The sequence below is a fragment of the Jaculus jaculus genome, chromosome 19 (assembly GCF_020740685.1).
Source record: "Jaculus jaculus isolate mJacJac1 chromosome 19, mJacJac1.mat.Y.cur, whole genome shotgun sequence".
NCBI classification, from domain to species: domain Eukaryota; kingdom Metazoa; phylum Chordata; class Mammalia; order Rodentia; family Dipodidae; genus Jaculus; species Jaculus jaculus.
The window spans coordinates 29,487,446-29,504,588 of record NC_059120.1 but is presented as its reverse complement, the minus strand read 5'-3'; the positions used below and the strand labels follow the sequence as shown (position 1 = coordinate 29,504,588).

The following is a 17,143-nucleotide window of genomic DNA, read 5'->3' as shown; positions in this document are numbered from 1 at the left end:
TGCCAACAGCTGGAAAACATGCTTTCCATCCCCCACCATAATATAATGCTCATAATTTTCTTCCTCAAGATATTCTCCATACAGGCTACCAATATGTAACAGGGTGCTTGGGATTTAAGAAAGTCCTTGAATCCCAGCCCCTAGGTTTGTTTCTAATATTAATTAAAGAATTGAATGAACATGACTAAAAAGGGTAATTATTACATTATTATATATATTGAGGAAAGTACCGAGCAAAGAAGAGGCACCCATGTGGCTAGAGAGCCCATGCGGAAGGCCTGGGAAAACTGGAAAGAAAAGAAAGTTCAACGAGCTCCTGTCCTGTGGGGAGTTGGAAGGTATAAAGAGGCCATGAGAAGAATAAGGGCTTGGGGGCCCTCCCCTCTGCTTTGGCTCAGGCCCAGCTGAGGAAAAACTCATCAACAGCTGAAAGTTTCCAAATTATCAGGCAGTGTTTTTTTTTTTTTTAAGTTAAACTTTCTTATTGACAGCTTCCAAAATAATAGAAAATAAACCATGATAATTCCCTCCCCTCCCACATACTCCCCCTCAGAAATCCACCCTCCTCCCCATCTCAATTAGATTCTTTCTATTTTTTTTTTTTTTTTGTTGTTTTTGAGGTAGTGTCTCACTCTAGCCCAGGCTGACCTGGAATTCACTATGTAGTCTCAGGGTGGCCTTGAACTCACAGCGATCCTCCTACCTCTGCCTCCCAAGTGCTGGGATTAAAGGCGTGCGCCACCACGCCCGGCTTCTTTCTATTTTTTTAAAAGATTTATTTTTATTTATTAGAGACAGAGAGAGGGAGGGAGGGAGAGAGGGAGAGAGGGAGAGAGGGAGAGAGAATGGGCACATCAGGGCCTCTAGCCACTGCAAACGAACTCCAGACACATGTACTACCATGTGCATCTGGCTTACATAGGACCTGGAGAATTGAACTTGGGTCCTTAGGCTTTGCAGGCATGTGCACTAACTGTTAAGCCATCTCTCCAGTCCTCAGTTAGACTCTTTAATTTTGATGTCCTCATTTTTCACTCCTACTATTAGGATCTTGTGTAGGTAGTGCCAGGCACTACAAGGGCATAGTTTTCTTTATCATTTAACATTTCTGTAGTTCCTGAAGGTTATTGTCTCTTTGTACTTGACATTCTTTTTTTTTTTTCTTAAATTTAATTCATTTTTATTTATTTAGTTGAGAATGACAGAGAAAGAAAGAGGGAGGGAGGGAGGGAGAGAGATGAGAGATGGAGAATTAAAAAAAAACTGTAAAGGATAATTTTAAATTATTATATTTATTGAGGGAAGTAGAACCAAGGGAAGGCACCCATGTGGCTGGAGATCCCACGTGGAAGGCCTGGGGAAAAAGCTTGGAAAGAAAAAAGAAAGTTCAAGGAGTTCCTGCCATGTGGGGAGCTAGAGGGGATAAAGAGCCCATGTGGGGAGTAAGGGCTGGAGGCACCTCCTGACTACACCTGGGCTGGGGCTAGGCTGAGCCAGCCCAGGCCCAGCCAAGGAAAAAACTTATCCACAGCTGGAAGTTCCCAAGTGACCCCCTGCTCTCTCCTTGCAAAGGTATTTATAACCTTTTAGTGGAGGTGGGCTGTCTTCTGCTCAGATGAACCAGAGGGACAGCTGGTTGGTTAGGGCTAGAGGCTATCTCAGGAAGAGGCTAGCCCTGGCACCAAGTCCCAGTGGCTGAACTTGACCAACCACAATGTTTCAATCCTATGAAAGTCCTTCCTTCCAGCAGGGGTCCTGGTTGTGGAAAAAGTAGTCTAGAGAAACTAGGTAAGCGATAAGTCAGGTCATATTGGATTTCTAGCAAGTGCAAACCTTGTGCTTTTTACCTTCAGGGGCCCAGTCACCCTAACTCTACCCCCTCTCAGGGTCTGGCTCTAGCCCAGGCTGACTGGAATTTACTATGTAGTCTCACATGGGCCTTGAACTCATGGAGATCCTCCTACTTCTGAGCTGGGCTTAAAGGTACACAACACCACCCTACCGCCTTGCTACTTTTGCATGTGAATGACAGTTCTGTTGCTAGTTAATCACTTGTCATTACATAAGAAGTTCTCTTTCGTTCTATATCTATCTATCTCCCAGGTTATTCTATCCTGAAAAAATAATTCCTCTTTATTTTTTTAGGTCAAATTCTTAAGCACTCTCAACAACCTTTGATTACATATGAAAAATACGACATAACAGATACACCAAAGAGCATAGGAGGATCACGTTCTTTACCCCTTTTGAAGGTCCATGGTGAGTTACATACGCACTTATTATTATCGTCATGGAGTGTTCGGTTAATGAAGGGACAGTGTTGGCTGTGTCAGGAATGGTGACAGGCATGACTGAGATCATTTTCATACATCTTTTACATTAAACATTCACATTTGCAGGTAAATCATCTCTCTGAATGCTTACTATTTTATTTTTATTTTTTTAAAAATATTTTATTTATTTGCAAGTGGAGAAAGAAAGAGGAACGAGAGAGAAATGGGCATGCTGGGGCTTCTTGCCACTGGAAATTAGGTCCAGGTTCATGTGGCTCTTTGTGCATCTGACTTGGGTACTAGAGAATTGAACTCTGGCCTTCAGGCTTTGCAAACAAGTACCTTTAACCACTGAGCAATCTCTCCAGCCCCTAAATTTTTATTTTGAAAATTTATTTACTTATTTACTTTTTTTTTTTTTTTGAGGTAGGGTTTCACTCTAGCCCAGGCTGACCTGGAATTCACTATGTAGTCTCTGGGTGGACTCAAACTCATGGTGATCCTCCTACCTCTGCCTCCCAAGTGCTGGGATTAAAGGCCTGCGCCACCACACCCGGCTATTTCTGCTTCTTAAATGCTAGGATTAAAGGCGTGTGCCACCATGCCTGGCTCTTAAAAATAATAGTTTTTTTTTTTTTTTCAGTCACAAGTACCACTTTATGTGCGTACTGGGGAATTGAACCCAGCTTTGCATTCTTTAACCTTTCGCTGCTGAACCATCTCTCCAGGCCCATTTAATATATATATTTTATTTATTTTGTGGTAGGGTTTTGCTCTAATCCAGGTTGACCTGGAATTTACTCATGGAGAGCCTCCTACCTCTGCCTTCTGTGTGCTAGGATTAAAGGTGTGTGCCACCACACCCAGATATTTTATTTTAATCTATTTATATATTTGCAAGGAGAGAGAGGAAGGTAGGAAGGGAAAGGTAGAGTATGGGTGCAGCGGGGCCTCTTGTCTATGCAAATGAACTCTAGGTGCATATACCACTTAGTGCATCTGACTTTACCTGGGTACTGGGGAATCAAACCCAGGCCATCAGGCTCTGGAAGCAAGCTATTTATGTTATAGACCCCTGCTCCATTTTCTTTTTCTTTTCTTTTTTTTTTTTAAATTTTTATTAGCATTTTTATTTAAAAAAATCCCATGGTAATTCCCTCCCTCCCCACCCCCTACACTTTCCCCTTTGAAATTCCATTCTCCATCATATTACATCCCCATAACAATCATTGTACTTATATATATACATTATCAACCTATTAAGTACCCTCCTCCCTTCCTTTCTCTTCCCTTTATGTTTCCCATTTAACTCACTGGCCTCTGCTACTAAGTATTTTCATTCCCATGCAGAAGCCCAGTCATCTATAGCTAGTATCCACATATGAGAGAGAACATGTGGCGCTTGGCTTTCTGGGCCTGGGTTACCTCACTTAACATAATCTCTTCCAGGTCCATCCATTTTTCTGCAAATTTCATAACTTCATTTTTCTTTACTGCTGAGTAGATCTCCATTGTATAAATGTGCCACATCTTCATTATCCACTCATCAGTTGAGGGACATCTAGGCTGGTTCCATTTCCCAGCTATTATAAATTGAGCAGCAATAAACATGGTTGAGCACGTATTTCTAAGGAGATGATATGAGTCCTTTGGATATATGCCTAGGAGTGCTATAGCTGGGTCATATAGTAGATCAATCTTTAGCTGTTTTAGGAACCTCCACACTGGTTTCCACAATGGCTGGACCAGATTGCATTCCCACCAGCAGTGTAGAAGGGTTCCTGTTTTTCCACATCCCCACCAACATTTATGATCATTTGTTTTCATGATGGTGGCCAATCTGACAGGAGTGAGATGGAATCTCAATGTAGTTTTAATCTGCATTTCCCTGATGGCTACTGACGTGGAACATTTTTTTAGATGCTTATATGCCATTCGTATTCTTCCTTTGAGAACTCTCTATTTAGCTCCATAGCCCATTTTTTGATTGGCTTGTTTGATTCCTTATTATTTAACTTTTTGAGCTCTTTGTATATCCTACATATTAATCCTCTGTCAGATATATATCTGGCGAAGATTTTTTTCCATTCTGTAGGTTGCCTCTTTGCTTTTTTCACTGTGTCCTTTGCAGTGTAAAATATTTGTAATTTCATGAGGTCCCAGTGATTAATCTGTGGTTTTATTGCCTGAGCAATTGGGGTTATATTCAGAAAGTCTTTGCCAAGACCAATATGTTGAAGGGTTACCCCTACTTTTTCCTCTAGCAGTTTCAGAGTTTCAGGTCTGATGTTAAGGTCTTTAATCCATTTGGACTTAAATCTTGTGCATGGCGAGAGAGAAGAATCTATTTTCATCCTTCTGCAGATATATATCCAGTTTTCCCAACACCATTGGCTGAAGAGGCTGTCTCTTCTCCACTGAGTATTTTTGGCATTTTTATCAAATATCAGGTGGCTATAGCTACTTGGGCTTACATCTGGGTCCTCTATTCTGTTCCACTGATCTACATGTCTGTTTTTGTGCCAGTACCATGCTGTTTTTGTTACTATGGCTCTGTAGTATAGGTTAAAATAAGTATGGTGATACCACCAGCCTCATTTTGTTGCTCAGTATTATTTTAGATATTCGAAGTTTTTTGTGATTCCAAATGAAATTATGGATTGTTTTGTCTATTTCCATGAAGAAAGCCTTTGGAATTTTGATAGGGCTTGCATTAAATATGTGGATTGCTTTAGGTAAGATTGCCATTTTCACAATATTGATTCTTCCAATCCAGGAACAAGGGATGTTTCTCCACTTTCTAGTGTCTTCTGCAATTTTTCGCTTGTTTTAAAGTTTTCATTGTAGAGATTCTTTACTTCCTTGGTTAGGTTTATTCCAAGGTACTTTATTTTTTTTGATGCAATTGTGAATGGGAGTGATTCTCTGATTTCTGGTTTGCCTTGTTCTTCTTTTTCCAAGGCTTTAACATGAAGCATTAGGTCGTTTACCTTTCTCATTTCTTAATATAGGCACTTAAGGCTATAAATTTACCTCTTAGAACTGCCTTCATAGTGTCCCAGAGATTTTGATATGTTGTGTTCTCATTATCATTTGACTCTATGAATTTTTTGATTTCCTTCTTGATTTCTTCTTTGACCCATTCATCATTTAGTAGTGAATTGTTTATTTTCCATGATTTTGTGTATGCTCTATAGCCTTTCTTGCTATTGATTTGAAGTTTAATTCCATTGTGGTCAGATAGAATGCAAGGAATTATTTCAATTTTCCTGAATTTGTTAAGATTTGCTTTGTGTCCTAATATATGGTCTATTTTAGAGAATGTTCCATGTGCTGCTGAAAAGAATGTATATTCTGCAGCCTTTGGATGAAATGTCCTGTATATATCTGTTAAGTGCATTCCTTCTATGACCTCATTTAGTCCAGATGCCTCTCTGTTTATTTTTTCCCGGGATGATCTGTCAATTGATGAGAGTGGTGTGTTAAAGTCACACACTACCACTGTGTTTGGTGTTATCTGTGACCTTAGTTCTAATAGTGTTTGTTTGATGAATGTGGGAGCCCCCATGTTAGGTGCATATATGTTTAGGATTGTAATGCCCTGTTGGAGTGTGCCCTTAATCAATATAAAGTGACCTTCTTTATCTTTCTTGACTAACGTTGGACTGACGTCTACCTTGTCAGATATTAGGATAGCAACCCCTGCTTTTTTTCTAGGCCCATTTGCTTGAAACACCATCTTCCAACCTTTCACCCTAAGATAAAGTATATCCTTTGTAGAAAGGTGAGTTTCTTGGAGACAACAAATTGTAGGATCTTGCTTTTTAACCCAGTCTGCAAACCTATGTCTTTTTGTTGGGGCATTGAGGCTGTTGATATTAAGAGATATTATTGAAAGGTGTGTATTTATATTTGCCATTTTTTTTTTTTTTTGTGGTTCTGGTTCTACCTGCACTCTCTTCTGTTAACTAGTATTTGAGTATTGCTTGTTTTTTCTAGGTTCCTTATATGTGTGCTTTTCCTTTTCTTCAGCCTGGAGGATTCTATCAAGTATTTTCTGTAGAGCTGGTTTTGTCTTCAAATACTCCTTTAACCTGCTTTTGTCATGGAATGTCTTTATTTCTCCGTCTATTTGAATGGATAACTTTGCAGGATAAAGTAACCTTGGTTGACAGCTGTTATCTTTCAGAACTTGGAATATATCACTCCAAGCCCTTCTGGCTTTTAAAGTTTGTGTTGAATAATCTGCTGTAATCCTGATGGGCTTACTTTTGTAGGTAACTTGGTTTTTCTCTCTAACTGCTTTCAATATTTTTTCTTTGGTGTGTGTATTTGGAAGTTTGATTATAATATGACGAGGAGAGGTTCTTTCCAGGTTTTGTCTGGCTGGGGTTCTAAAGGCTTCCTGTATCTGTATTGGCACCTCTTTCCCAATTTGGGGAAAATTTTCTTCTATGTTTTTGTTGAAGACACCTACTATGCCTTTGGAGTGGAATTCTTCTCCTTCTACTATGCCCTGAATTCTAATATTTGATCTTTTCATAGTGTCCCGAATATCTTGAAATTCCCACTAATACTTTTCTATAAGTTTGTCTTTGTCTTTGTTGGCCTGTATTAGATCTGCCACCTGGTCTTCTAGCTTAGATATTCTATCTTCTCCTTCATCCATTCTACTGGTGAGATTTTCTACAGAGTTTTTTAGTTCATTAACTGTGTTCTTCATTGCTAGTAATTCTGACTGGTTTTTCTTTATTATTTCTATTTCCTTATTTATGTCTTGTATTGCCTTCTTTATTTCATGAAATTGGTTTCCTGCATCTTCTTTGATTCATTTGATTTCCTCTTTAAGTTCCTCTTTGACTCCTTTGATTTGTTCTCTGACTTCTTTGAACATATTTACAATCATTCTTTTAAAATCTTTCTCAGGCATTTCCTCTAACTCGTTCTCACTGGAGGTCATTTCTGATGCATTAATACTTTTGGGTGGATTTATATCGTCTTGCTTTTTAGTGTTTCTTGTGTTATAATGTATATATTTTTGCATCTTAGTTTAAGTTAATGCTTGGATTTTCTAGCTAGCTGGGTATTCTTAGCTGTATCAATTGGTTTGATGTTATATATTTTCAGGGTAGGAGCTTGAGGTGTTAGATGTGGCTCTTAAGACTCTCAGAGTATCTACAAAGGTGCTCCTAGGGGTTGAGTTTACCTGCTATGGGGGTATTCAAGTAGGCTGAGTGGAATAAAATACAGGTAGATTCTAAAAGTTAACTAAATACTGTACCATTCAGTCAAAAACAGCCCCAAGTATGTATGCCAGAGTAGTTATTATAACAACCAGATCCTCTATCAACATCGAGGTTAAGATTTCTGGTCTGTTGAGGGATCCAAGTCAGCTTGTGACCAAGTGAGACCCTTCCCCGGTGCAATTCCAGTTACCTTGGATGAGTTTGGTCTCACTGTAGTTGCTGCCTGGGTCGTCGGGCTGCTGTTGTGATTTCTGGAGCTGGGCACTGGCTTTTCCTGCGGGGCAAGCCAAGCCTGGCAAGTGTGGCCCTGCAGATCTGCTCCCCCACTGGGTCTGTCAGCAGCTGAAGCTTCTGCTGCTGGGTCTGCCGCTGCTGCCACTCCTGAGTCTGCTGCTGCTTGGGCCGCTCTTACCGGTGCTGGAGCCGCTGATGTTGCTGCCGAACTCTGCTCCTGGTTGGGTCCCACTGTCGGCTCATGTTGGCGTGACTGGGTCCCGGCCGCTGCTCTGTTCGCGGGAGCTGGGCTCAGGCAGTGGGGGAGGGGAGGGAGCCGCAGCTGCTCTGGTTCTCTCGCTGCTCCACGTGTTCTACCTCGCGGTCTGCTCCTCCGTTGCTCACTCCCGCTCTCCCTTCAAGGTTCCTGAGCTGCGGAGAGCGCGGTGTGAGGGAAAGCTCCCGCACCTGGCTTTTCCTGCGGCTGGAGCCGAGCTTGGCGGCTTTCTAGTGCGTCACCGCCACCGCCGCCGCGGTTGGACAAGCTGCCTGAGCCGCTTTTGCCAGCCTGTGCGGACTCTGGATGCTCTGGATCTCTCCTACTTCTCCGCTGCTGCTTCAATTTTGTATACACCTCACTTTTTAGTGAAAGTGTGTATTTAGCTGAGTTATTTTGGTCTTTTTTCCCCCCAGGCTGCTTTGGCGTGGTACCTATGCCGCCATCTTAACCGGAAGTCCCCATTTTCTTTTTTAAGACAATGTCTTACTCTGTAGTTCAGTGTAACCTTGAATTACTATGTAACTGAGGCTGGCCTTGAACTCCTGATACTCCTGCCTTTACCTCTCAAGTGTTAGTGTTACAGGTATAACCACTATCTTTGGTTACATGTTTGCTGATTTTTTTTTTTGGTTTTTCGAGTTAGGGTCTCACTCTGGCTCAGGCTGACCTGGAATTCACTATGTAGTCTCAGGGTGGCCTCGAACTCTCAGCGATCCTCCCACCTCTGCCTCCCGAGTGCTGGGATTAAAGACGTGCGCCACCACGTCCGGCTGCTGATTTTTTAATTGCTTAATATTTTATTTTTATTTATTTGACAGAGAAAGAGGGAGAGAGAGAGACAGAGAGAGAGAGAGACAAAGAGAGAGACAGAGAGAGATTGAGGTGCGCCAGGGCCTCCAGCCACTGCAGATGTGCATCTGGCTAACATGGGCCCTGGGGAATCGAATCTGGGACCTTTGGCTTTGCAGGCAAATGCCTTAACTGCTAAGCCATCCCTCTAGCCTGTATTTGCTAATTTTTATTAAAAATGGAAAGGGCTAGCTGGGCATGGTGGTGCACACCTTTAATCCCAACATTCAGGAGGCAGAGGTAGGAGGATTGCCCTGAAACTTCATAGTGAATTCTGGTCAGCCACAGGGAGATCCTATCTGGAAAAAACAAAAACAACAACAACAACAACAACAAAAAAGGAAAGGACTAATTTAGTTATTTAACACTGGCAACACATTAAAATCAGCAGTGAAACTTTTCAGATATCTTGATTTTAAAAAATGTTCTGGGGGCTGGAGAGATGGTATAGCAGTTAAGGCCCTTGCCTGTGAAGCCTAAGGACCCAGGTTCAATTGTCCAGGTCCCACATAAACCAGATGCACGCATTTGGAGTTGGTTTGCAGTGGCTAGAGGCCCTGGCATGCCCATTCTCTCTCTCTCTCTCTTTCTCTCTCTCTCTCTGTCTCTAATAAATAAATGAAAAAGTCTCTCTGTCTCTCTGTCCTTCTGTCTCTAATAAATAAATAAAAAAGAAATCAGAAAAAAAATTAAAAAAAATGTTCAGGGCGGTGGAGAGATGGCTCGGCAGTTAAAGGTACTTGCATGCAAAGCCTGATAGCCTGGGTTCAATTCCCTGGTACCCATGTAAAACCAGTTACACAAAATGGCACATGTGTCTGGAGTTTATTTGTGTGACAGTAGGTTCTGGCACTCCCATTCTCATTCTCTCTCTCTCTCTCTCTCTCTCTCTCCCCTTGCAAATAAATAAATAAAAATATTAAATGCCCTAATTATTTCTAATTACAGCTGAGGCAGTTAGAAACTACTTCACTGGACTAATTAATTTGACTTTTGTGATTCTTTGAGTTTTGTCATGTTTTGAAACACTAATAAAAAAAAGTGGCCAGTGGTTTTGATTGTTGTGACAGCAGTTTTTTTTTTTTTGAGGCAGGGTCTCACAATAGTCAAGGCTGACCTGGAACTTTGTAGTTCTAAGGTGGCCTGGAACTCATGGTGATCCTCCTGCCTCTGCTTCCCGAGTGCTGTGATTAAAGGCGTGAGCCACCACGTTCAGCTTCACAGTAGTTGGTTTTATTGTTGAAGCCCTAATCAGTGTGCAGGTCTCTGAATGTGTGGCAAGTACTCAATGCAATGCTGAGGTTTTGAGCATCAAGTTGAAAAATCTGCAGTCTAGACACAGGCTCTGGTTCTATCAATGAAAGTTAATTATATTTGAAAAGTAATCTGATTTATTGTCGAAAAAAATGGGATTTAAAAGTGGGAAATCCTGCAGTGTAAAGTATACTGTCATAAAATGTTAATGTGCTGAAGGAATTTTTATTATTTGGCATGTTCCCTTTTTAGCTTCCAGACTGGTTGACTTTCCCTAATTCACTAGAATTCAGTTTGAAAATTGCTGTGTTGTTGTTAACTTGATTGTACTCATGCTTCCTTGCCTCTAGGTAGGAAAGCATTGAGTTTGGAAGTTACGTGTGTCTTTGGTTTTCACAGTTGTTTGGAGCAAAATATGATATAGAAACTGCAGATAGGCTGAGTACTTAGAATAATACTTGCTTAATTTATGCAGAGCGGGGTCTCATCCTGACTTTGTTATGGTGGAAAAGCTATTTAAGTTCTCTATTCTTTCCCCACCCAGCAAACTGGTGATAAGAATTATAAATACCCTGGGCTGGAGAGATGGCTTAGTGGTTAAGGCATTTGCCTGCGAAGCCAAAGGACCCAGGTTTGATTCCCCAGGACCCATGTTAGCCAGATGCACAAGGGGGCACACATATCTGTAGTTTGTTTGCAGTGGCTGGAGGCCCTGGCATGCCCATTCTCTCTCTGCCTCTTTCTCTCTATCTGTCACTCTCAAATAAATAAATAAAAATAAAAAATATTTTAAAAACGAATTATAAATACCCTGGATGAAGAGATGGCTTAGTGATTAAGGTGTTTGCCTGCGGAGCCAAAGGACCCAGGTTCGATTCCCTTGGACCCATGTAAACCAGATTCACAAGGGACACATGCATATAGAGTTCATTTGCAGTGGCTACAGGCCCTGGAGTGCCCATTCTCTCTCTGTCTCTCTCGCTTTCTGCTTGTAAATAAGTTAAAAAAAAAAAAGAAAAGAAAAGAAAAAGAAAAAGAAAAAGAATTATAAATACCCTGGTCTAGAGAGATGACTTAGTTAAGGCGCTTGCTTGCAAAGCCTAAGGATCCATGTTCCACTCTCCAGGTCCCATGTCAGCCAGATGCACAAGGTGATGCAAGCATGCAAAGTTGCACATGCGCACAAAGTGGCACATGCCCTGGCATACCAATTTTCTCTTTATCATAAAGACGTGTGCCACCGCGTCCAGCAAAAAAAAAAACCAAAACAGAATTATAGATACTCCATCAGTCAATTTGGTTGATATGTGTTTTACTTTCCATCAGCTGAATGTGCTTGGCTGGCAGTTTTTGTTTTCTGAGCAGTTGCCTTGGTCATTTAAGAAACTGCTTAATTCATTTGTGATGCCATCCATTGTGTTTGTCTCCCGTGTAGGTGCCTTAATGTTTGTGGCATGGATGACTGCAGTTAGCACAGGTGTCCTGGTTGCCCGATTCTTCAGATCTGTTTGGTCAAAAGCTCTCTTTCTTGGTGAAGCAGCTTGGTTCCAGGTAAGTGAGGGAAAAGGTGTAATGAAATTTCTTTTGAGAGCATGTTTGGAGGTTCTAGCAGTGTGCGCCGCTATGCGTACCCTTGACTGGAGACTGGTCAGTGTCCATATTATTTGAACATTCCAACTTGAAGTATGTATGTTTTTTTTTTTTTTTAAACTATTTTATTTTTAGCTTATTTATTTTCAAGCACAGGGAGAGGGAGAGAAAAGAGACAGAAAGATTGGGTGCATCAGGGCCTCCAGCCACTGTAAACGAATTCCACACGCATGTGCCCTCTTGTGCATCTGCCTTATGTGGGTACTGGGGAATTGAACCTGGGTCCTTTGAAGCTTCACAGGCAAGCACCTTAACTGCTAAGCCATCGCTCCAACCCTGTTTTTTTTTTTTTCTTTCTTCCTTTCATTGATAGGTATTGGTGGTCTTAGAGCCTCTTTTTTTTTTTTTTTTCTTTTTGGTTTTTCAAGGTAGGGTCTTGCTCTAGTCCAGGCTGCCATGGAATCACTATGTAGTCTCAGGGTGGCTTCAAACTCATGGCAATCCTACTTCTGCCTCCCGAGTGCTGGGATTAAAAGCATGTGCCACCACACCTAGCTTAGAGCCTCTTTTTATTAGTTTTTGGTAATTAAAAAATTTTGTTTTATTTTTATTTATTTATTTGAGAGCAACAGAGAGAGAGAGAGAGAGAAAGAAAGAGGCAGAAAGAGAGAGAATGGGCGCACCAGAGCCTCCAGCCACTGCCATCAAACTCCAGACATGTGCGCCCCCTTGTGTATCTGGCTAATGTGGGTTCTGGGAAATCAAGCCTTGAATCAGGGTCCTTAAGCTCACAGGCAAGCACTTAACCACTAAACCATCTCTCCAGCCCAATTTTTTGATAATTTTTTTATTGCCAGTTTTCATGCATATACAGACTATATTTGATCATAATCTCCTTCTTTTACTTTCTTTTGTCACCTTTCCACTCCTCCTTCTACTGAGCTACTTTTTACTCGTCTCTTTTCTGTTTTGACCACTTTTGTTTTCTTTTGAGGTAGGGTCTCTCTGTAGCCCAGACTGACTAGGAATTCACTGTGTAGTCTCAGGGTAGACTTGAACTTACGCTGATCCTCCTATCTCTGCCTCTGGAGTACTGAGATTAAAGGCATGTGCCACCACTCCCAGATTCTTTTTCTTAAATTTCCTATTCAAGATTCTCAAAGATCAAAGGTTTTTGAAGAGGCAGGCTGATTGAAAGATATGTCATGGCTACATGTCTCCCCTTCTGACAGAGGTTGGCTCTGAATGACTCTTACTGCACTGTTTGTATGAGATTCCCCCACTGTACCAAGTGGAGATGAGTCTAGGAGGGCTGCAGAGGAGAAGGAAATGGTGGTGATCTCTGCAGGGGCCTTGATGGACCAGTGAGAGGTGGACTATCCCTGAGTCATCAAGCAGGATCATTTCATTGTGTGTATGGGAAGAGAAACTGTATTGTTCTTTTTCATGATGTTCCCTTAAGGCAAGATCTTAAAGGAAACAGTGAAGGTCAACAAGTAGCCTTCATGAGAAGGCGGAACAGCCTTTCTTTCTCAGGTCATGGACTGTAGATGTTTGCTTACCTAGCAGACCATCACTGAGTATGTGCTGAGTTAGAAGGAACATGCCTGCTTGTAGAAAAAGTAGTGCTAATACATAAATGTGACTTTATTAGATGGCATCCCGCATCCTTCATATTCCTACAGCTTTTGAGGTTCCCCTTATTTAATGTCCTTTCTCATGACTGGCGGTAGGGTCACCTACTTTACTTTTCTACCTTTTTCTGTGTGCCTCACTCTAGCCTGCCTCTGTCTCAGTGCTCTTTCTCACTCCTACTTGTTGGCTTTCTCTCCTCCAAGCTGCTCATGTAGATGTTTCCCACTGGAAGACTGTCTATAGTCAGGCCCAATCTTCTACTGTCTTTAAAAGCATGGTGTGTGTATGTGCATGCATATGTGTGTTGGGTATAGCAACATATATAGAAACATAGGTTAACATCCTTTCCTTCCTGGAATAGTTCTGGTTTTTAGCAGTTATTGAAGACATAATCACTTAACAATGCCTGTTTCACTCTCAGTAGTCTTTTGCTTCTCACAGTGAATTCTGTGTCCCATCTACTTATCTATTCAGTGATATCACAGTTACTCAGAGACTGCTTTTTCACTCCTTGTTCTCATTGCACCTGGCATACTGCTGTATTTGGTAGCAGGGATTAATAAATGTCTTGAAAGGGAAAGAGGAATTGTCAGGTAAGTTTTCTCAGTGTGTGAACTATCCATTCCTGCTGCTCTGAGTAGATTAAGTCAGTATGTACTTTTGAATGATGAAAATGGTACCTTAGAGTTTTCCTTAAAATTTCATGTTATATAATAAAATTCATGTTTACTGCCTACCGTGGAATACATTCCTCCGGTGCCTCCCCCACTGTTTCCCCACCGAGGCACCAGCAGTCCACAAAGTAACTGTCATCTCACCTTGCAGGTGCACCGGGCGCTCATGCTTACCACATCGGTGCTCACCTGCATTGCTTTTGTCATGCCTTTTATATACAGAGGAGGCTGGAGCTCTGTAAGTATATCCTAACAGGATGTTCCTGTATAAATCCATTGCACTCTGCAAAGAGGCTTCCTCCACCCACTCACTTTCTTTAGGTCTTTATTCAGAAGACAGTGTCCCTGGGCTAGAGAGATGGCTAAGTGGTTGAAGGTGCTTGTTAGCAAAGCCTGACAACCTGGATTCAGCTCTCCAGTACCCACGTAAAGCCAGATACACAAAGTGGCACATACATACAGACTTTATTTGCGGTGGCAGGAGGCCCTGGTGTACCCATTCACTTTCTTAAATAAATAAATAATTTCTTTTTAAAAAAGATGATTGCTGTGGGGCATACCATTAATCCCAGCCCTTGGGAGGCAGAGATAGGAGGATTGGTGCAAGTCTGAGGACAGCCTGGGACTATAGAGTGAGGGCCAGGTCAGCCTGGGCTAGAGTGAGACTGCATCTCAAAAAATAAATAAATAAATAAATAAAAGAAGAAGGGTGATAGCTTCTTAGAGAGCCCCAATGTAGTCCATATTTATTCTGCCTTCTCTTTGTATGCTTCCCCATGGCAATATGTAAGCTCTGTGAGTGCTAGTTAATTTACTGGCCTAACACTGCTCTATCCCAAACATCCAAACATATTCTGTTGCATAGTATGCTCAGTATATATTTAGTGAATGGATGAGTAAGAAGAGACTATGCACCGCACCTGAGTTAAGTTCAAAGCCTGTAGTCCCATTATATTCTTCCAGTTTTAGCAGGAATTTGAAATTTTGGGCTGGTGTTTCCCCTGTGTGACTCTTGGGTCAGAAGTGTTACCAGGAAATATCTCTTCTGCTTTTCAGGTTGTTTATGGATCAATCAGTCTATTTATTTATTTATTTATTATTATTATTATTTGGTTTTTCGAGGTAGGGTCTCACTCTGGTCCAGGCTGACCTGGAATTAACTCTGTAGTCTCAGGGTGGCCTTGAACTCACGGAGATCCTCCTACCTCTGCCTCCCAAGTGCTGGGATTAAAGGCGTGCGCCACCATGCCCGGCCCAATCTATTTTTTTAAATGGAAATTATGGAGATGTTCCAGTCTGAATAGAGAGCAGAGCCTTGTTCTATTAGATATTGGTAACAATGGTGATACGCATTTCAGTATCTGAGAAATGGGGATTGGTTCCACATCCTCTTACAGATACCAAAATGCACAGTTGTTCAAGTAGAATGGTATACAATTTGCACACAACCTACATACATCCTCCTATGTACTTCAGATCATCTCGAGTCCTTGAATACCTAACTCAGTGCTATAGAAATAACAATACAATTGTTGTACTGTATTATAATAAGGAAAATGTATGTACATATTTAGTATATGCAGTTTAAAAAATACTTTATTTGAGAGAGAGAGAGAGAGAATGGGTACACCAGGGCTTCCAGCCACTGCAAATGAACTCCAGATGCATGTGCCACATTGTGCATCTGGCTTACATGGGTCCTGGAGAATTGAACTGAGGTCCTCTGGCTTTGTAGGCAGGAGCCTTAACCGCTAAGCCATCTCTCCAGCCCAGTATATGCAGTTTTTTTTAAAAATATACTTGATCAGTAATTGTTGATTCTATGGATAAGGAATCCCTATATATGGTGGGCTGACTGTGCTTAGGTTGAGGGCACTGTTCTATAGTCAAACTATTTGGGTTCAAGTCCTGGCATCATCACTTTAAATCTAGGATAGCTTTGGGAAAATTACTTAATTTCTCTTTTCCACATTATTCCTCTGTAAAATGGTAGCGATGCATCTCTTAGGCTTTCTGTGAGGATTGGGAATTAATTCACTGAAGGAACTTAAGATAGTTCTAGCACATCCTAAGTCCACATAAGAAGTTTGTTACATAACTCCAGCCTTCCTCAGAACATTAAAAATAAAACCCTTTATACCCAAAAAGAGAATTTTCTTTTTTTGTTTTATGAGGTAGGGTCTCACTTGCCCAGGCTAACCTGGAATTCACTATGTAGTGTCAGGCTGGCCTTGAACTCACAGTAATCCTCCTACTTTGGCTTCCTGCTGGGATTAAAGGGGTACACCAGCATGCCAGGCATAGGTATTTTTATATTGCTCTTTTGTGAGCCTCTAGTTCCTGTTTACAGTGATTCCCTTGTGATGGCAACATCATTACATCCCTGCTTTAGGCCACAGATGTAGAGCCTATTGGAACATGGGAGACAGTGACCACAGACCACCATATTCCTTAAGGTACTTAATAAGTCTCAAGGTAGAGCATCATCTTGGGCCTTCTTACAGGTGTTTAAATGGAATGAATGGTTGTACTTAGTGGTCTAATCCAGCTGTCTGCTGTTTTGAGGCATATACAATATCCTTAAGGGAGGAGCTCTGCTGGAACTGTTGAAATTCTGTATGGACAGTTCTTGATTTATACCTGCATTCTGAGCAGAGATCAGCTTTTAACACAGTTATGTAGGAACTGGGGAATTGAACTGGGTTGTTAGGTTTTGCAAGCCAGTGTTGTAACTGCTGAGCCAAGGCCCAAATACAGTGTGTCTTACAGTTATTTTTGTTTGTTTGTTTTTTTGAGGTAGGATCTCGCTATAACCAAGGCAGGCCTGGAATTCACTATGTAGTCTCAGGCTGGCCTCAAACTCACAGCATCCTCCTACCTCTGCCTCCTGAGTAATGGGTTAAAGGCGTGTGCCACTGTGCCTGCCTTCTAAGTGTGTCTTATTTTTAACTTGGTTTACATTCTAACAGTGACATGCCTTTGTTTAGCACGCAGGTTACCACCCATACTTAGGGTGCATAGTGATGACGTTAGCGATCTCGCAGCCTCTTCTGGCAGCCTCCAGACCACCTTTACATGACTCAAGGTACTGACAGCTTTCAAATATTGAAAACTCATTTTTTTTTTGAG

The 17,143-nt window shown here is 41.5% G+C and overlaps 1 protein-coding gene across 4 annotated transcripts in view; it reads left to right on the top strand.

The window, feature by feature from the left end:
- Frrs1 (ferric chelate reductase 1) overlaps positions 1 to 17,143 on the top strand; it is a 73,190-nt gene that overhangs the window by 48,121 nt on the left and 7,926 nt on the right. For all 4 annotated transcript variants that reach the window (XM_045138418.1, XM_045138420.1, XM_045138419.1 and 1 more), the window contains 4 exons: positions 2,146 to 2,259; positions 11,551 to 11,666; positions 14,166 to 14,252; positions 17,002 to 17,099. In XM_045138418.1, coding sequence (XP_044994353.1) covers positions 2,146 to 2,259; positions 11,551 to 11,666; positions 14,166 to 14,252; positions 17,002 to 17,099 — 415 coding nt within the window. The remainder of the gene's footprint in view (positions 1 to 2,145; positions 2,260 to 11,550; positions 11,667 to 14,165; positions 14,253 to 17,001; positions 17,100 to 17,143) is intronic.